The sequence below is a fragment of the Mesocricetus auratus genome, unplaced genomic scaffold (genome assembly GCF_017639785.1).
Source record: "Mesocricetus auratus isolate SY011 unplaced genomic scaffold, BCM_Maur_2.0 Super-Scaffold_100676, whole genome shotgun sequence".
Lineage (NCBI taxonomy): Eukaryota > Metazoa > Chordata > Mammalia > Rodentia > Cricetidae > Mesocricetus > Mesocricetus auratus.
In genome coordinates, this window is record NW_024429266.1 from 148,246,630 (window position 1) to 148,267,663 (window position 21,034).

Below are 21,034 nucleotides of genomic sequence, written 5' to 3' on the forward strand. Positions count from 1 at the left end.
TCCTCCTGCTTAGGCCATTAGAATGTACATATTACAGGCTTATACCGCCTTGCTGGGCTAAATCTGTGGAACTCTATGAAGTGGGAATAATATTTTTTGTGCATCCATCTTGTAAATACATTCACACATAAAACCCTAATGAAAGGGTTTTATATTTATATTAATCTAGTTTCTACCTGTGATATTTACATGTTAGCTGGGTCACTGAGCCACATCTCTAGCACCTATACATTTTTGGCAACTAAAATGCAATGCAAAATACTGAGCAGATAAGATTTTAAAAATTTTAATGAAAAATCACATGTGTGATGCTAACAATGACCTTGAGAAATGAGAAAAAAGAGCAAGCAGATTCCTTATATGAGCAAGCAGATTCCTTATATAAAAATACATTCTGGTGTAAACCACATCTACTTCACAAGCAATGATTTTTTTTCCAACCCTTCCCTCAAAAATCTTAGGCAACCTACACAGATCACAGCCCACCTCAACAAAGCAGAATCTACTAAGACTTTGTTCTTAATTCGGGGGAATTAAGTACTGCCCATCTTCACGCGTGCAATCACTCACTGGTCCATCAAGTGGACAACACAGAGAGGTATCCCTACCAGGCAGTACCATGTTCCTCTCTACACTGACTGAAGGCTAGTGGATGCACGGTAAGTTTTCCTGTGGCTACCCACTCAGAAAGCAAAGGCCCACTTGGGGTCTGCGGAAGCTCTGGCTAGTCCTTTCAGTCTCAGCTTGAGGCTCTGACATTCAGGAAGCTTCTGGGTAATGTGCAGAACCCTGGGCTCTTCAGCTCCCGCAATGACCCCAGGTCTGTCTGCAAACACCCAGCCCGCAATGACTCCAGGTTTATGTGCTAACGTCCAGCTCGCACTGACTCCAGGTCTATGTGCAAACGTCCAGCCCGCACTGACTCCAGGTCTGTGTGCAAACGCCCAGCTCCCGCACTGACCGCAGGTCTGTGTGCAAACGCCCAGCTCCCGCACTGACCGCAGGTCTGTGTGCAAACGCCCAGCTCCCGCATTGATCCTAGGTCTGCCCTGCACGCGCCGGCTCCCGCTCTGGCCCCAGTTCTGCCCCGCACGCGCTCAGTTCCCACCCCGACCCTCGCCGCGCGGCCGCCCCGCACTCTCCCGTCAAGGGCACCGGTGACCGGGCGTTCGGTACCTGCGCGGCGTGTTCAGCAGCCGCTGCTGCTCGTCGCCCTCGTCCTCGTCCTCGTCAGTTTCGGAGTCCGGGTGGCAGTAGCAGAACGCGCCGCTGCTGCGCTTGCGCTTGCGGCCGCCGGGACAGTAACAGAAGCCGTGGGCCGCATCCTCGCCCGCATCTGACCTGCGGGCCGCGCCCCCAGAACCGGGCGTAGGTTCGGGCTGATCAGCGCGCCCCGCGGGCCGCAGCACCCGGCTACTTAGCGCGCCCATAGCTCCGGCGCCTAGGGAGCGCCGAGGGGCCGCCCTGCCATGCCTGACGCCCCACCGTCTACTCCGCCGCCGCCTCGCGCGCAGCCCCAACCGTCACTGAGAACGCAGTCATCTCCATCCTCCGCCCCGCCCGCAGCGCCTCAGCCGGCCGGCTCCTCAAGACCTCGCCCCCTCCTTCTCGCAACAAAGCGCGCGCCGCAAGGCGCATGTGTGCGGCGAGCCCCCGGAAGGGGAGGGGCGACTAGCCTCGAGGGCGGAGCCCGCTCGGCACGATCGCGCATGCTCGGGCGTCGGGCACGCCCCCCAGTGAGCTCTGCCCGATTGAGGGTGAACTTTCAGTACTTCCGGAATTAACCGAGGCGCATGGGTGCTGTGTGCTTTTGTACGATGGATTTGGCGGTCTCCTGTCGTTGATTCTTCCAGTAAGGCTCCTCGAATCCGAGGTCTTCTTCAGCTCTGTGCAGTCAGTTTGTGCACGGACATGTCATCGAAGCCTTTGCTTCCTTTCCGGGCTCTGAGACCGACTGTCTACAGCTAGACTGCCTTCACCCAAAGTTGTTGAGAGACTTCAGTCTGGAGCTGCAGCCAGCCTCCAGTTCCTGGCTCCTTTCTTCTGCCGTGTTTTGATTTGGTTAGTATTTTGTTGTGTCAGGGTCTTGTATTACATGCTGACCTTTGACTCTATGTAGAATGATCTTGAACTTCTGATCTCCTGTGTCTACCTCTTGTATACTGGGATTACAGGCGCATGTCACATCGCCGCCTATTTAATTGCTGGGGATCCGACCTAGAGCTTCGTGAATGCTAAGCAAGCACTACCAATTCAGCTACATCCCAGCCCCTGATTTATTTTTAATTTATTTTTTAGGGTCTCACTCCGAAGCCCAGGCTGGCCTGGAACTTAAGCAGTCCTCCTACCTCAGCCTCTGAGTGCTGGGAGTTAAGGTGTGAGCTACTGCCATGCCGGCCTTCTATACTTTTCAAACTAAGACGTTTATAGTGAAATATTTCAAATAGAGCAATATACCCACTACGGGCTTAGGATTTTATCACACTTATTTTGATTCTCCTTACCCCCCCCAGTTTTATTGAATATAATGGAGAATGATAAAAATATGAGAAAACCCCTTGTGTGCCCACACTCTGCTTACATCCTTGCCCTCTCCATGCCATATCTGTGCGTGTCTTTACACGCGTAACCATAGATGCTCTTCTGCTCCACATTCAGACATATAATTTAAATGGAATCAGACATTCCCACACCTATGATTCAGAACCTTTCTCCTCTCTTAAACTATACTTTGGATTAGATATTTAGTTATTGTCACCACTCATGGTAAGACCCATGATTTACCTACTTCCTCACGGGGGTGGGGTGGGGGAGGCGTCAGTTATTTCTACTTTAATGCGCTTTCAGAACAGACATGAACATTATACCCAAAAGCTTCATCAAGCAGATCCCCAGAAATAGATTTTCTAGGAAATTTTCAACTTGCCAAATTTTTCCCAGAACTGGCTGCATCGATGCACCATTTGTATTCCTTTTTGGCAGTATATATACTTTGTAGGCCACTGAGGACTTGTGCTCCATCCATCCCTGAAAAATTCTGAGGGCACTTAGCTGAGCCAGGTTGAAGTAGAAGTTGGAGGTAGAGAATGGCGACTACAAGGGAATATACTGGCATACACAAAATGCAAAACTTATACATGAGTTCATCTTAAATATTGTCCAAGAGGCCTTGGTGTATGGACAAGTAGACTATGACATGGTGACTCCAAATGTCACTAAATTCCTAGACGGTAAAACAGAACCATATTGGTCTTGCCTAAGGAACCCCAGGTGAATGGTGCCCTGGTGGTGAATTACTGAGGTGACACATGGGAATGTCCCTAAGAACCTACCACAGTTACACAGGACTTATCCTCCACCCACACAGCAATGGCAGTCAGGCAAGAACGTACCTAATCCCCTCCTCTCTCCTCCCTGCTGCTACAACCCAGGCAGGAATGATGGAGAAAGAGGAGGGAAGAAGTCTGAAATCACACTTGGAATTTTAACTCATTATATTGGTGACTGAAATGACATTGTTTTGGGACCTTAAGGAGCTACACAGTAGGACTTCCGAAAAGCTAATCATGAACACAAAACTGTGACTTTCTCCTCTTCCTCTGAATTTACACCTCAAGACAAGAAAAACTCAGTCCACTGAACTCACTTAGTCACAAAATGCTGTCCCAACCTCTGAAATTTGTTTTTAAAATTCTGGCTAAGACATCACTTGAAGGTCGACTAAAACCAACACCAAGAACTTCATAATGCTCAAAAATGTAATGAAGTTGGAGTAGAGATTCCACAGTCCTGAGGTGGTGGCATTGATTTCTGAATCTATGCTAATTGCAATGACTGTTCACATAGGTATGTTGTTGGTGATCCCCACACCAAAGTGCGGTGCCCATTACAGAAGGATCAAAAGGGTCTGTGTGTGTGTGTGTGTGTGTGTGTGTTCTTTATACGCCTGTAGCTTTTGTCCTCTGTGGTGCTAATAAAAGCAAGGTATAGCTTTATCCCACTGAACTAAATCTCTGGCCTTAAGTGTAACATTTACTATGTGTCCCACTGAGTAGAATAGGATGTCATTCATTTTCAGAGAGCAAGCTACCATGTTATTTAATATCATTGAGTAGTGTTTGGCATACATAAATGTTAATGATTTTGTTGTTTTGTTTGCTTGTTTATTTTGGTGTGAGAGAGAGGTGCATTCCTTGTTCTTGCCACGATGTGGGTTCTGGGGATTGAACTCAGATGGTCAGTCTCGGTTGTCAGGATTGGCAGCAAGGACCTTTACTCACTAAGCTATCTTAATGTCATTTTATTTATTATTTATTTATTTGAATGGGCGTGTGTTCGAGAGTGCCTGTGTGTGCCCATGTGGAAACCAGAAATTGTTATCAGTGTCTTACTCTCTACATCCTCTTTATCACCATCATCATCATCATCATCATCATCAGACACAGGGTCTTCCACTGAACCTGAAGCTCACTGATTCAGCTATAAGGGCTGGCCACTGAGCCACTGGGATCTGTTCATCTCCACATCCCAGCTTTGGGGTTACAAGCATACACTCATTGGCTACATGTGGCTTTCACATTAGTGTCAGGGATCCAAACACGGCTCCTCATGCTTGAGCATCAAGCATGATTACTCATTGAATCATCTCCCCAGCCCCTATTTTGCTTTTTTGAGATACTCTTGTTCTCGGGATGGCTTCACACTGGCTGTGTAGCCAGAGAGAGCAGTTCCACCTCCCCAGTGTAAACATTGGTCTTACAGAAACCAGAGAAAGGACACACATCCCTTTAAAGTCTCCATTTTTTTTTTTTTTTGGTTTTTCGAGACAGGGTTTCTCTGTGGCTTTGGAGGCTGTCCTGGAACTAGCTATTGTAGACCAGGCTGGCCTCGAACTCACAGAGATCCGCCTGCCTCTGCCTCCCAAGTGCTGGGATTAAAGACATGCGCCACCAATGCCCGGCTTAAAGTCTCCATTTTTAATAAAAAAAATTCTCATGTTGTATACAACCCAAAATTCCAAATATGCAAGCACCGTTTCTGAATGATTATAAGATCAAAAAGGCACCGTAGGAATCAAGTCAACAATCTAAAGAGATTATTTTTAGAAGAAAAAAATTCCTCAGGTCAGCCAAAACCCAGAGCATACATACCAGAACAACCTCGACTGAACCTCACTCTCCCCCATCACTTTGGAGCAAGATTAGGACAGTAACCCTAAGACTGTCGAATGCTCAGTGTGTGGTGAACAGACACACGAGCTCTGTTTAACCACACTTGAAATTGAACTTGTTTGATGAGTTGGTGACTTTGCTACACTTCTTCGGGAGAAAGTAGTTTCAATGCAGGAGATGAAGTCTGCCATACCAAACACCGTAACTATTAGCTAACATGATAGACAAAACTAAAGAAAAGAGGCTCGTGAGAACTTCAATCTACAGCTGTGTAAAATAGGAAACCGGATGGAAACAGATGCGAGGGTCCCCCATGAAGAGATAACTGGCTACCCAGGGAAGAGAACCACTTCTGTAAAATTTTTTACTGAAAAGAAAATCCAAGAGGATTTAGTGCATTCAATCTCTGCAAAACACACATGAGGAAATAATCTGTCAAAGACATGGAGCACATTTTAATTTCTAATTCTAAATCTCCATTTAGGTCTTAAAAGCTTTGAAAGAGCAGGTTTAAGACATCAAAATGACTAATTATAGACGATAATAACACAGGCTGGATCAGAGGAGGCAACTGGAGGCGTTTTAATTGGAAATAAGCATTTAAGATAATGTTAATAGCAGTGTAGAAAAATGAAGTTAAAAAGAACCAGCATTAAGAAGCCTCTGTCTTGGGTTTGTTTTAATCATCTCCTCCACAGAGGATGAGCAGGACCTTCCTGTAGTCTCCGGAAGTGTCGCCCTGGGAGAAAGGAGAGCACAGTTACTGAAGTTAAGTGGTTCTTATGGTTACACAGTTCAAAACCACCTAAATTCATTTGCAAGTTTGGCTAGATTTTTCTCAGGTCCTCAACAAAATGTTTTTTTATTTCAAAAGTAATACTTAGGGCTGGAGAGATGACTTGAGCACTAAGATCGCTCCTTGTTCTCACAGAGAACCTGAACTTGGTTCTTGGTGCTGACAGTTGTCTATAACTACAGGTCCAGGGGAATCTGGCCCCTTCCTCTAGTCTCCTTGGGCACTGCATACATGAGGCATATGCATGCATACATACATACATACACATTTACAAACATATATGCTGATATACATAAACTTTTAAAACTAAAAATAATACTTGCTCTGTGTTCTTAAGAAAGCGCTTAAAAGAAGAGCATAGGAACACCCATAACCCCATGACCTATGGATCACTGTTGTTTACATTCTGACATGTTCCTAGCCCCCAGTCTTTTCTGTGTGCATGTATATCTCTATGTGATGAGACTGTAGTACAGTAATTATCTATGCCCTTATTTTGTTCTTTTTATTTTTGGTGGTGCCCAGGGACAGACTCCAGGGCCAGCCTCATCCTAGGCAAGTGCTCTACCAATGAGCCAAACACCCAACCTCACTATCCTGATTTTTTATTACAATATCATTTAATGATTACAGGACATTTCCCTCTCCATTATCAGATGTTTATGTGGTCTCTAATATTTTATTTTAGCAAACTTTGCTGTATAAAGCACCTTGAAGCTGAGTTTTTATGAATTTTCCTCATAATTTGCTTCAAAAACTTTTTATAAAAGGAAAATTATTAGATTAAAATGGTAGATTTTTCTAATACTTTTCATATGAGTTGCAAAATAGCCTTCCAAAGAGGTCCTATAATTTCTACATGGAAATTTTTATGAGCTAATAAATATATTGTAGTTTTCCTATTTATTTTTTCTTTATTTATAATTTGGGCACTGGGGATTGAACCTAGGGCCTGGTGTACACGCTAAGCAAGCAATACCCCAAGCTCAATAAATCTGTTTGGGTTGCTTCTTATTGGGCACTAAAACAGTTGGAGCCTCTGATTTTAGAGTTCATATTTTAATATCTGTCTAAATGAAAAGGGATATATTATTAATTTGTCCCATTATCTGTGAAAAAATAAGTATGCATTAAAGTTACTTATTGCCATAGTATTTTTGTCATTGTCATCTTGTGGAGCTGTCCCAGTTAGGTTTCTATTGCTATGATAAAGACCATAATCAAAGCAACTTGGGGATGAAAGGGTCTACTTGGCATATACACCCTTGGTCACAGTCCAATGAGGGACTCCAAGGCAGAGCTCAAGGCAGGAGCCTAGAGGCAGGAACTGAAGCAGAGGCCATGGACGATGCCTTGCTGCTTTGGTCCCCCATGACTGGCTAAGCCTGCTTTCTTATGCCCCCCAGGACCACCTACCTAAGGATGACACAGTCCACAGTGGACTGGGACCTCCTATATCAATTATCATTGAAGAAAACGGCCACAGGCTTGCTTGCCTGTTGATCAATCTGGTAGGAGCATTTTCTCAGCTGAGGTTTCCTATTCGCAGATAACTCTAGCTCATGTCAAGTTGACAACTAACCAACACCCGCAGGAGTTCCAAAGCTTTGTGACAATTTACTCTCTCAATTCCTCCCTCCTCTCTCCCTCCCTTCCTCTCTCCTCTCTCCTTTCTCCTCTCTCTGTCTCTCGCTCTTCCGTCTCTGTCTCTGTCTCTGTCTGTCTGTCTGTCTGTCTGTCTGTCTGTCTGTGTGTGTTATAAGCCAGAGACTGACATCAGGTGTCTTCTCTTATCACTTCACATTATTGAGACGAGATATCTATCTCATTGAACCTGGAGCTCACCAACTGGGCAAAACTAGCTAACCAGTGGGCCTCAGGGATCCTCTGGTCTCGGCCTTTGCCTGCACTGGGGTAATCAATGCTTGCTGTTACTCCTTTTATGTGAGTGCTGGGGAACCAGACTCAGGTCCTCATGCTTGTATGGCAAGCATTTTTCCCACTGAGCCATCCACCCCCAGCCCTGTGTCCCCATGCCCGACACTCTTTCTCCTTAACAGCAGCTCTCGAATGGTCCAGGGCATTTAATATTTAATCCATAGCTCAAATCTGGATGAGAAGTTTGCTGTGTAGGCAAACCAAGCTTCTCAGAAACTAGTCTCAGCTTCGTGTTTATGAGACTCTCCAGGCTTCTTAAAGAAGCGAAGTTGTTAATGAAGGGTTGTGAGGGGTGAGTCAATTTTCACCACACCCACGCCACCTTAGAACTCCTGGCTGTCTGGTACCAAGTAAAGAACAGTACACAGGTGGGGCTAGGAGGGAGGATGTTTTCTCACACTTCCAGCAGACCCTGCTGGCCCTGCAAAGTATTCTAGGTTCAGCTGCTTCTGCCATCATTACCAGGCAGGGAGGAAGTCATTCTCTTAAAAGTCTTCTTTAAGGGTTGAGAATGTAATTCAGTGATATAGAACCTGAAGCCCTGAGTTCAGTCCTCAGTGTGAGCTAGTATGTATACACAACACACACACATACACACACACACACAACACATACCATACGCACCACACACATACACCATACACACCACACACACACACCCCATATGCACCACATACATATACCATACATACCACACACACCATACACACCACACATACACCATACACACCACACACACCATACACACCACACACACACACACACACACACACACACACACACACACGTATTCATTAGATTTCCATATTCAGAGGAAGAATGAGGAAACACAAGAGACTGCAATTGCTGTATGCAAGGATCTAAGGAGGAAGTAGTCACCCTGGGGAACAGTTACTGTCAGCCTCACAGGTCACAGAACTCAGTGCTGTGGAGAAGAGGGTATTCACATGAGAACATGTGACCAATTATGAGCACCTTTCCATTCCTTACAAGCATCTTGTGTGAGAAACATGTAGATTATAGGAATTCATGGTGGGTTATTTCCTGAGAAGTGTCCCCACAGGCTCATGTGTTTAAAAACTTGGTCCCCAAGTTTTTGGTGGTGCTGTTTGGAGAGGTCATGGAGCCTTTAGGAGGTGCAGCCTTGCTGGAGGAAATAGGTCACTGCGGCAGGCTTGGAGGTTTTGTAGCCTCGCTCCACTTGCTGCTCACTCTCTTTCCAGAGTTCAGATAAAATGTGACCAACCGGCTTCCTGCTCCCCTGCCTGCTGCCAGCCCTTCCCCTCTCTGGAATGATAGACCAAAATAAGCTATGTCTTCCTTAAGTTGCTTTTGGTGTTTACACAGCAACAGAAAGTAAATGAGAACATGCAACTTTTGTCCAATTTGTTTCCCCATTGATTGGGTGCCATAAGGCAGGCATGTGAAAGACCTCGGAGGGAAGAAACAGAGAAATAATAAAGCAATTGAGACCTCAAATAATGGGGTGCACACCAGTTATAGACATAGGTCTTACTGTCTCAAAGACCATAATATCAAATACTGGAATAACTTATGTGAGGTTATTGCTGACACACATTTTTCCTTTATTCTTTATTTTCTGTGTTTGGGTAATTTGCTTATGCATATGTCTGTGTACTACATGTATGCAGTACCCGTGGAGTTACAGGTGGTTGTGAGGTGTCATGTGGGTTCTGGGAATGGAACTGAGGTCCCTTGAAAGAGCAGTCAGTTCTCTTAACTGCTTAGCCCTTAACTCCAGCCCCTGGTATTCTAGCCTTTGGGTAGAAGGATATTTGAGACTGAGGTCAGAGGGTGAGACATCGCCACACTCTGTGTTCACTTGAACAGGTCAATTACTTAAAGTGTTAGGGCTCGTTACACTACACATTTTTGTTCAAAGCAGTTCTGAATCATTGCTCCAGAATTTTATCCTTGTTTGGGACCACATGAACTTATTACTGTGTTTAGAAGGTAAATGCTTCAAACTTGTGCACCATGAGAATGGAGGGACCCGGATCGCTGAGGCAGAGGGCCACCTTTGTTGGGAATGACATGCTAAGGCAGAAGGAACCAGTGGGCTGCACACCAAGGCCAGGCTCTGTCTTCACTGTGGTGTCCTACCTTGATGAAAGAGTACAAAGACTTCCCGTAGAGCCTCTTGAAGTTTGCCCGGATGTCCAGCATGTCAATCTCTGCTCGGGACACCATCACTCTGATGAGGGTGTTGTCATCAGTGCCTAGGCCCTGAGGGAGGAAGCAAGATCTTGCATCAGGTGATGCTCTTTGTAGTCCAGCAAGACAAGACAAGGCAATAGTGACTCTGCCGCAGTGTCCTTTGCTGTATGACCTGGGAGGCCCAAGGAGCATCCTCATGACTTAACTTGGGATGCAAGGCTCGGCACAGCTCACCTTTAGAACACTCTGTGCTTGACCAGAAGACACTGCTGGGCCTTTCCAAAGACATGCTCTGTGCTGCTCAGGCACGAGCATCATCTACTGACCCCTCCCCCACCCTGTGTAAAGCTTCTCTTAAGGCTCTACTTAAACAGAACAAGCTGTTTTTGCTTTCCCCCCCTCCCCCTTTCCTTCCTCCCTTTCTCTCTCTCTCTCTCTCTCTCTCTCTCTCTCTCTCTCTCTCTCTCTCTCTCTCTCTCTCTCTCTCTCTCTCTCTCTTCTTACTAAGACAAGGTCTTTCTGTATAGCCCTGACTGGTCTCAAACTAAGCAGTCCTCCTTCTTCAGCCTCCCACTGGAATTTTAGGTGTGTGCCAGCATGCCTGGGTCCAATTTCCTCATATATTCTTTTCAAATCCTCCCTTAAGAATACTGGAAAGCTACACTCTCTCCTTTGCATTCCTATAATAGTAGGATGCTGAGTTGCTGTCTTTCATTCTGTCTTATTGTTGGTGTTTTCTGCATGCTGGGTTTTTCTTCAAGAGCGAAGACTCTCCACCAGGCATGATGGCACAGGCCTGTGATCCCAGAACTTGAAAGGCTGAGGCAAGATGATCAGGAGTTTAAGGCCATCCTCAGCTACATAGAAAATTCCAGGCCAGCTTGGGCTACACGAGAACTTGTCTCAGAAGAATAGCAACAAAATCCCAGGTTTCCTGTCCCCCTTGGGGTTCCTGGCAGAGCTGCCTGCACAGGATCTAGCCCAGGCTTGGGAACCTAGCTCTGAAGCTAGAGTTTGCCTCCTTGGGGCACTCCTCCCTCCATGAACAGTGTAAACAAACTGTATGCCTCAGTTTCTCCACTTGTAAAACAGGACAGTTTGTGTCCCTGTTCCTGTTGTGGGGGTAAATTAATTCAATGTGTAAAGCCCTGGGAGCAAGGCTCCACACATCACAAGTACACAGAGGATAGCACTCCGCATAAATGGCCGCAGTATTCAGGGAGTGAGACAGCACGGAGTCCATTCCAGGGTTGAATTCAGGTGGCAAACCACAATCTTCCAAACAGTAAAAACAAGGCCATTTACCTTCATGGACTTATAAAGCCTTTCAGCAAAATATGCAGGCTTGTTCCTCATGCACTTCACTGTGGAGAAGACAAGCGAAAGAATGAGCACAGGCCACTCTCCTGCCCGCTAGCCCACTCCCATCCCCAGGAGCACTTCCTTTCTCTTAGTGAGGGATCTCTATTTCCATAAAAGGAAAAGAAGAGTGAAGGATTACAGAAAAATATCCAAGAACAAAGAAAGCTGACAGTTATTCACGGTTTCTACAAAGTCCCAAGAACTATTTCCTGATTGCTTTGCTAGACCCGTTTAAGGCAAGTGGCCCTTCCCGAACAGAGTCTGCCCCAGGCTCTCTCCCAGAATCCTCAGCTCATCAAGTTCCTGGAGAAGTCATTAATGAAGGCCATTAAAGCAAGGGTGGCTCATAGTTTCAAAATGATTACTACATCTGTCATATAAAATAGTTACTAGGGGGTAGGAGAGATGGCTCAGGGCTTAAGAGTACTTGTTGTTCTTGCAGAGGACTGGGGTTCAATTCCCAGGACCTACATGATTGCTTACAACTGCCTGTGAGTTTCAAAGGAGCTGAGCCCTCTTCTGATCTCTGATGGTACAAGGCATGCATATGGTATACACACATATATGCAGGCAAAACACTGGTGCAATAAAAAAAAACTTAAAAATCAGTTATTAAACCCAACCACCCATTGACTTGCCAGATGCAGCTGGCATGGCATTGTCTTTCTCCTATAATAAGATAGAAAAGTTCCAAAGGAAAAACAAGCTCCCTAGCACAACAACAGCTGGGTCATATAAAATAGCTGTTTTTGCTTTGCTTTTTCAGGTAAGTTCTCACATAGCCCAGGGAGGCCTTGAACTCACTATGCAGCTGAGGATGATCTTGAACTACTGATCCTCAGGGCAGCCTCATCCTCCCAAGTGCTGGAATTACAGGTGTGCACAACATCTAGCTTTGCAAATATTTCTTGTTTGAAGTTGTAGAACAGCCAGATGGGGTGGCTCATGTCTATGATCCTTGTACTCCTAGCCAAGATAGGAGGATTGCTATAAGTTCAAGGCCAGCTGGGCTATTGAATGAGACTAGAAAAGGAAAAGTCTGGAGCTAGGGAGATGGCTCAATGGTTAAGAGCACTGGCTGTTCTTACAGAGGACCCCAGTTTAGTTCTCACCACCCATGCTGTGGCTCTCAGCACTCTGTAACTCCCGTTTCGGGGGATCCAGCACCCTCTTCTGGGCTCGACAGGCATTGCATACATGTGACGCACAGACATACATGCAGGCAAAATACTCATAAAAAATAAAAAAAAAAACAGTTCTGGAAAATCATCTGGGCATGGTGGCACAAGGCTGTGGGTCAGGTATTTGGGGACTGATGTGAGAGGATCACATTAATCCAGGAGTTCCAGACCAGCCTGGCTAACTTTCTGATAATCCTTTTTTGGAAATTCTAGAATGTACCCTCAGTAATTGAAACAACTTTTTTTTTTTTTTTTTGGTTTTTCGAGACAGAGTTTCTCTGTATTGTTTTGGAGGCTGTCCTGGAACTCACTCTGGAGACCAGGCTGGCCTGGAACTCACAGAGATCCGCCTGCCTCTGCCTCCTGAGTGCTGGGATTAAAGGCATGCGCCACCACCGCCTGGCAATTGAAACAACTTTAATTTCAGAAAAATACAGTTCTGTATCTCTGTGACAACATCTGGATACTAAGGAGGGATGGCACCAGAATTAACTCTGTGGGTCACCAGCTTACCTATAGCCAGCAGGGCGTCTTCAAAGCTACCAGATGTTTCAGATTTAATACTCTGCTCAATGTCCTTCTGTGAGATCCTTTTGTATTCATCAAACACTAAAATCAACAACAAGATAATATGATTTGGAAAACTGGGCACTTACAGTCAAGCCTGATGACCTTGAACCCACATATTGGAAGAAGAGAAATGACTTGATCGAGTTGTCCTCTGATTTCTACTTGTGATCTGTGGCATTTGCATACCCATACACGTGTAAACATGCATGTGGGCACAAGCACATATAACACACATACACACTCTCTCAATAAATAAGTAAACACATAAATAAGTGTAATAAAAGTTTAAATACAGAAAACTAAAATTTATGGAGATAACGAACAAGTTTTAACAAGCTTATGCTACTTAATTTTTTGGCATATTTCAGAAGGAAACCAATTAGCACTGTGGTTGAGGAGCCAGGCAGGTGGACGGGTGGACCAGGCCCACTAGGAGGAAGAGTGCTGAGATCTCTGGAGAACATCAGGAACTGGGAGAGTCTTTGGGTACATTTGCTTTCTTCTAGTCGAAGCACACAGGGCCTGCTAGCTCACACCTGTAACCCCAGCACTTGGCAGGTGAAGGCAGAGTTGGCAGTTCCTCAGTCATATGGGATCAAGGCCAGCATCGAGTACATGAAATGTCACCTATGTACGCCTCTTCCATTTGACTCATTAAGATGAGAACAATTCAGCCTCCTCAAGACTGAGTCACATCTGGTAACAGTTGGTAATAGATTTTTCACATAATTAATTTTTTCTTGCTTTTTGCCAAAGGATTTTTGAACGTGATGAATGTTTCCCTCTCTTCTTCCAGAGACTTCTTAGAACAGATAACTGTTTTGTTTATCTCCTTAGTGGCATACTGTCTTGCTCCCCTCATCCATGTGATTATCACTGTTGTCATTCAAAGGGTACCAATGTCCAGCAAATCACATCATCAGCTTGGCCTGACAGTGCCCCTCAGAGTGGCCTGCCCTCCAACGAGATGGTTTTCTTTTTAATCTTGTGTGGTCAGGCGAGGTGGTGCACACCTTTGAAACAAGCACTTGGAAGGCAGAGGCAGGAAGATCTCTGAATTTGAGCCCAGTCTCGTAGTGAGTTTCAGGCCAGTCAAGTGAGTTTCTACACAGTGAGACCCTGTCTCAAAACAAATCGTGTGGGGTATGGTGTAGTGTGTTTTAATGTGTGTGCCTGCATGTGGAAGCCAGCAGTTGGTGTCAGGTGTCTTCTTATTTCTCATTGATTTTAATTAATTAATATGGAATGTACCCTTTTGCCTGCACTCATACATACAAAGGCCACAGAAGGTTACTGGTGTCTTCCTCCCTCACCCACCGTCTGACTGCTTTAGGACAGGGTCCCTCACTGAACTGGAAGCTCACCATTTCAGCTGCGCTGGCTGGCCAGTGAGCTCCTGAGATCCACCTGCCCCTGCCTTCCAATGCTGGGCTTACAGGCACATGCAGCAATACCTGGCTTTTTTTCACATGGGAGTATGGGATTTGAGCTCAGGCCTTCACACCTGCCTAGCAAGCACTTCCCACTGAGCCATCTCCCCAGCCCACCACTGTATTTTTTGAGATAGCTCTCGCCTCACTGCACCTGGAGCTCGGTAATTAGCCAGACTGGTGCATGCTGAAAGCAGCTTAGCACCTTGATCTCTTCTCTCGAAGGGTTTCAGATCTCCCTCCACTCTTGGGAGCCACTGGTACTTTCTATTTTCCTTTTTTTTTTCTTCCTTTCTTTTTTTAAAATTTAAATTAGAAACAAGCTTGCTTCACATGTCAATCCCAGCTCCCTCCCCTTCCCCTACCCCTTTCAACCCTCCCCCCCAAACTCCCACCCAATCCCCACTCCACTCTCCAGAGAGGGTGGGACCCTTCATGGAGGATCTTCAAAGTCTGTCATATCATCCTGGGTAGGGCCTAGGCCCTCCCCCATGTGTCCAGGTTGAGACAGCATCCCTCCTTGTGAAATGGGCTCCCAAAGTCCATCTGGATGTCAGGGATAAATACATGCTGATCTATTGCCTGAGGCCCCAAAGAATGCCGAGGCCTCCTCACTGACACCCATGGTTCAGGGGGTCTGGATCAGTCCCATGCTGGCCTCTCAGCTATCAGTCTGGGGTCCATGAGCTCCCCCTTGTTCAGGTCAGCTGATTCTGTGGGTTTCACCTGCCAAGTCTTAACCCCTTTGCTCATCACTCCTCCCTCTCTGCAACTGGTTTCCAGAAGTTCAGTTCAGTGTTTAGCTGTGGGTGTCTGCCTCTGCTTCCTTCAGCCACTGGATGGAGGCTCTAGGATGGCATATAAGGAAGTGGTCAATCACATTATCAGGGAGGGGCATTTAACGTAGCCTCTCCACTATTGTTAGATTGCCAGTTGGTGTCATCCTTGTAGGTCTCTGGAAATCTCACTAGTGCCAGATCTCTCTTCAAACCAATAATGACTCCTTCAATTATGGTATCTCTCATCCTTCTCTCCTCTATTCTTCCCCTGACTCAACCTTCCTGCTTCCTTTTTGTGGGTGTATATTTGTCCAGAATCAAAGAAGCTCATCAGACCCCCGCTACAAATTGGAATGAAAGTTTCAAGACAGAAAATTATTAACAAACTCTTCGGTCTGGCCATTATTGTTGGTTGGTGACAAGATTATTCAGTTTACACTACCTAAACAATACTTAAAATAATATCTTGGTAACTTATGAACAGGTAATTTTTTTGTTTTTTGAGGCAGGGTTTCTCTATTTAACAGTTCTGGATGTCTTGGAAATAGCTCTGTAGACTGGATTGGCCTCGAACTCACAGAGACCCACCTGCTTCTGCCTCCTGAGTTCTGGGATTAAAGGCATGTACCACCGGCGCCCAGTCTGAACAGGTAATTTTTGACTGCTCAACTACAGACATGGAATTACAAATTCTTAGTAAATGCTTCCCAGGGCCTGCAGTTCTGGGAAACTGCCACAAGGGGGAGCGCACATTGTAAACAGGCAAAGGGAGCCAATAAAAGAAAGCATAAAGCCCCAAAGTTTCATGGTGATGTATGATTTATGGGCAGGAATAATGTCTTATTATTATTATTATTACCACTAAGGAATATCTAGAATAATTACAACTTGTAAATGTGTCAAACTTTGCAGTTAGGTTGTGTTTTCAATTTAGCAAACCCATTCTCCTCAAATTCCCCACAAGATCTGAAACTCCATGCCTCTGACAGGGAGATGGCAGTTTATAAAATTATGATGCCTGTGAAGGTCTAAAGAGCTCATCTAGAAGATGAACTGCCCTATTGAGTCCTTACTACTGTTTATAAGAAGACTCAGCCTGACAACAATGTTCTATAATGTGCAGTTAAAAACACATTGCAAAGTCTAGAAATTACCAGGAGCAAATTAGGGACATCACACAAAGGAAATAAGAAGTGAAATTATGCACAGTTCATCTTACTCCACGTAACCCCTGAAGAAATCTATCAGTGATGTTAAATAGAAATAAATATCAACTGACACTTGCTTAACTTGGTTTCTCAGGTAATTTGCTTTCTTATGTAAGTAATGAGAAATGACTGTTTCAGGGCTGTGCTAGAGAAAGGACCAACTAGGAAGGCTGGTTTCCTGGGATAAGGAATGCTAAATTATTACAAACGTGTTGCATATATGTCAATTACTCAAACTAATCTTTCAAAATTTGCCTTCATTCATATCATTTGATTCCTACATTTACACAGTAAAAATCTAACAGTTTGTTTTCTGTATCATGGTGGGGAAAAGGTCATCATGAACTGGGGGAACACTAGGATCAAGACACATTATATACATGTTTGGCATTGCCAAAGAAAAATATGTTTTTTTGTTTTTTTTTAAACAGGGTTTGTCTGTAGCTTTGGAGCCTGACCTGGAACTCACTCTGTAGTCCAGGCTGGCCTTGAACTCACAGAGATCAGCCTGTCTCTGCTGATAGAGTGCTGGGATTAAAGATGTGTGCTACCACTACCAGAAAGCTATTCTTTTTTTAAGGTTATCAGGGGCTGTAAAGATGGCTCAGTGGCTGAGAGCACTTGCTATTTTACAGAGGGCCTGGGTTCAGGTCCCTTTTCAGCACAATTGTCTGTAACTCCAGTTCTAGGGCACCTAGCACCCTCTTCTCATCTCCAAGGACACCAGACATACACTTGGTTCATAGACATGCATTCAGTCAAAACACCTCATGCACATAACATTAATTAACCTTAAAATTTTAAGGCTATCAACCATTTTAGCAGAGTTTGAGAGAGGTGGTGAGGTAGGTACCCACCATGCAGCAGATGGTTCCGATTCCGGGAACAGAGGATGCTTAGGAATTTCACCTCATCTGTCCCCCATTTCTTCTCTCCAGCCTCATACAGGTCCTGGTACCAAACAAAGCATGAGTCTAAACACCAAAAACGATGTACCAGTACCCGGGCAAATAGGGCTAAAATTTCTAAGAGTTGAGCTGGCTCGGTTTTATTTTGTTGGTTGGAAAGGTGGACATGCTGTGTACACACACACACACACACACACACACACACAGAGAGAGAGAGAGAGAGAGAGAGAGAGAGAGAGAGAGAGAGAGAGAGAGAGAGAGAGAGAGAGAGAGAGAGGATGATTCTCTGGGATCCTCGTGTGGCTCCCGTGTGAGAAGGAGAATCCAGGAGTGTAGATAGTGACCTGAGCTACCCCAAGTCCCACATACCCCAGAAAGAACCCTGATGATTGAAGATGGTCTATGGGAGTCTTTTTCATATCATACCTCAGCCTGATACACCCTGAAGTAGAAGAGGCTGCCCACCAACCAAGTGAGGCCTGTCTTAGAGAAGAAGCTGCAAGAAGGAATTTGAAGTCTACTAACCTGGGCATCCTGCTTCACAAGTCCATCATCCAGGTAATTCCCTTCATCCCTGCCTCCCTGCGGGTGAAACAGACGAGAGTGAGCACCCATGACATCACCCAGGTAATTCCCTTCATCCCTGCCACCCTGCGGGTGAAACAGACGAGAGTGAGCACCCATGACATCACCCAGGTAATTCCCTTCATCCCTGCCACCCTGGGTGCTCTTAAGACAGAAGGCCTGGAGACAAGATGCAATAAAAGCTGGATCTTCAGGTTAGAGAGTTAGGACTGCTGTCTTGTGTCACCAAGGCCTGGATCTATGCCCTGGAGATGTTCCTAGTGGAGCATGAACCCCACTGTGACTCCTGATGTTGCAAAGTTGTCTCTTTCAGTAGAAAAGCATTAACATCTTTCTCCCCGCTCCCAGCCCCATCCCTGCACTGACACAGCTGACTCAGCCTTCTAACTAGCAAGTCTCCACTGGTCAAGATAGACTTGAGGTGGAGTTTTCAAAACTGATGCAATGCCAGTGCCAAATACACAGGCTCCAGCTTGGAGGGCCACGGGAACCCCTGAAGGGTTACTAGTGAATGATAGACAGGCACTGCCTTCCAGTTTGGAAGACTGTTCTTAAAAAAATTTTTTTAAAAGTACATGCATTGTGTGTGTTGTGCATGTGTGTGTCATGTGTGTGCAGGAGCCTACAGAGGCCAGAAGAGGGTGACTGATCTCCTGGATCTGGAGTCACCGGCGGTTGTGAGCCATCCAATGTGGGTGTGGGGTTTAACTTAGGTCCTCTGCAAGAGCAAGAAGCATTCTCAACCTCTCCAGTCCTGCCATCATATAAACATCTAAAACACAGGAAGTTATCTCTCCATATCCTTGTAACCCAATGCATTTTGTAATAGTTGGAGCGAACCTGGGATATGTGAACAGTGAATTAAAGTAGAAGAAATGGCTGGGCATGCATGACTAGCCAGGGTCTCTAAAGGAAATAAGATAAAGGAACAGAGCAGCCCGAGAACGACACCTGGGGAATGCCCATGTTTAGGAGGCTGAAAGGATGAAGGGCAGGTAAAGGACGGTGCATGTTTCAATCAACCCAGCATCCTCTATCAGAAGCTGCGACCAAGGAAGTCACGCACCGCTGTCAGGGACACCAGTACTCGCTGGAACATGAAGGATGTGTCAGAGCAGATGTCCTCTTCAAGACTCCTTCCATATTCTACCAAGACATTGAAAATGGTACATACATCAGAACAGAAATCTGCCTATTTCTGTCACCCTCCAGCAAGCTCTGTCTCTCCAAGCCAGCACGCTCACTGGAGAAAGCTTAAACCAAGGTGCTACCCCATGTGAGGTTTTCAAAATCGGAACTCTGTGTGGCCTAGGCCTCCTTGAGAGTTTATACGTAGGTAATGGTTGCTGGGTGAGGGGTGGCAATTCCTTCAGTAGTGTAATCATCAGTAAGGTAGCCATGCTCCTGTAGGTAACTGTTCACCCATGCTCCTGTAGGTAACTGTTCACCCATGCTCCTGTAGGTAACCCCTCACCATGATCTTGTAGGTAACTGTTCACCCATGTTCCGGTAGGTAACCCCTCACCATGATCCTGTAGGTAACTGTTCACCAATGCTCCTGTAAGCAATTCTAATGAAGCTAATTAACTCATAAAAATGGCAACAATAAAACAAACAGTAAATATGACCTAGTAAATATGACCTCACAGGAGCTATGGCTGTCTCTTTAAGATGATGCGGATCAAGAAGGCAGGGCTGGAGTCCTCCTTGGTTTCCTTTTGTCTGAGACTCTGCTCTGTATATATCTGAATGGAAGCTTGTGGAATATTGCTTTAACTAGGTAAAGATATATTACATTTGTTTCTGCTACAGAATGTTACTTTAACTGTGTAAAGGTGTGTTGCATTTGTTTCTGCTGCCTTGTTAATGATGTAAAGATGTGTTACATTTGATGATGCTGCATCTGATTAATTATGTGAAGATGTGTTGCATTTGTTTCACCTTGCCTGCCCAAGTCACCTGATTGGTCTAACAAAAAGCTGAACAGCCATTAGCTAGGCAGTAAAGGGACAGGCAGCATTGGCAGGCAGAGAGAATTAGTAGGAAGACAAATTTAGAATTAGAGAGAGAATGAGGGAGAAAGAGATGAAAATGCCTGGGGCCAGCCAGGCAGCCACCAGTCACCAGCCATCAGCCACTGAGTAGGACACAGAAAAACCCTAAGGCAAAATGTAGAGTAAGAGAAACAGACTAATTTAAGTTAAAGAAAAAGAGCTAGCCATATATGAGCCTAAGCTAGGCTGAGCATTCGTAACTAATAAGAAGTCTCTGTGTCATGATTTGGGAATTGGTTGGTTGCCTGAAAGAAAAAGCCTGCTACAGAAGCTGTTGAAGATTATCAGTGTCACAGGACAGAGGTCTCCAGAGAGGTTCTAACAAATCTCTCTGAAGAATGACACTCTTTATAGCCACCAGAAGCCAATGTGGGTACATGCCAAGGTTAGGGGCTATCTCCAACCCTAGGTGGGGTTGTGGGGGAGGCATGGAGGTTCTTATGCTCACAGATAAGTACTAGGGTGACCAAGAGCATTAAACACACAGGATTTCAGCCTGGCATTGGTGGCATAGGTGGATCTCTGTGAATTTGAGGCCAGCCTGGTCTACATAGAGAGTTCCAGGACAACCTCCAAAGCAATACAGAGAAACCCTGTCATAAAAAAAAACAAAACCAACCAACCAAACAAACAAACAAAAAAACCCACTGAATTTCTCCTTCAACCTGTTATCAACCCAGAAATCTGGGAGCAGACATGGTTAATAGCCTGGTGAACTTTGCACTGTCTGTGTGGAAAAGAGTATACTCAATCCTTCCCAGACCCTTATTGGGAGCCTGCCAATCTATAGAACTTATCTTTATGGGAGGTGTCACATGTAATCAATCTATAGAACCCATCTTTATGGAAGGCATCACAGATACTTTCCAAAGAG

At 45.3% G+C, this 21,034-nt stretch overlaps 2 protein-coding genes across 4 annotated transcripts in view; both read right to left on the reverse strand.

The window, feature by feature from the left end:
• Positions 1-1,579, reverse strand: part of Gmcl1 (germ cell-less 1, spermatogenesis associated) — a 37,605-nt gene extending 36,026 nt beyond the window's left edge. For both annotated transcript variants that reach the window (XM_013114240.3, XM_005071111.4), the window contains exon 1: positions 1,177-1,579. In XM_013114240.3, the coding sequence (XP_012969694.1) occupies positions 1,177-1,430 (254 nt within the window). In that variant the 5' untranslated portion in view covers positions 1,431-1,579. The remainder of the gene's footprint in view (positions 1-1,176) is intronic.
• Positions 1,580-5,606: 4,027 nt separating this feature from the next.
• Positions 5,607-21,034, reverse strand: part of Anxa4 (annexin A4) — a 50,423-nt gene continuing 34,995 nt past the window's right edge. For both annotated transcript variants that reach the window (XM_040737206.1, XM_040737207.1), the window contains exons 7-13: positions 19,173-19,252; positions 18,047-18,103; positions 17,471-17,564; positions 13,140-13,235; positions 11,389-11,447; positions 10,030-10,152; positions 5,607-5,910 (exon numbers count right to left, since the gene is read on the reverse strand). In XM_040737206.1, coding sequence (XP_040593140.1) covers positions 5,851-5,910; positions 10,030-10,152; positions 11,389-11,447; positions 13,140-13,235; positions 17,471-17,564; positions 18,047-18,103; positions 19,173-19,252 — 569 coding nt within the window. In that variant the 3' untranslated portion in view covers positions 5,607-5,850. The remainder of the gene's footprint in view (positions 5,911-10,029; positions 10,153-11,388; positions 11,448-13,139; positions 13,236-17,470; positions 17,565-18,046; positions 18,104-19,172; positions 19,253-21,034) is intronic.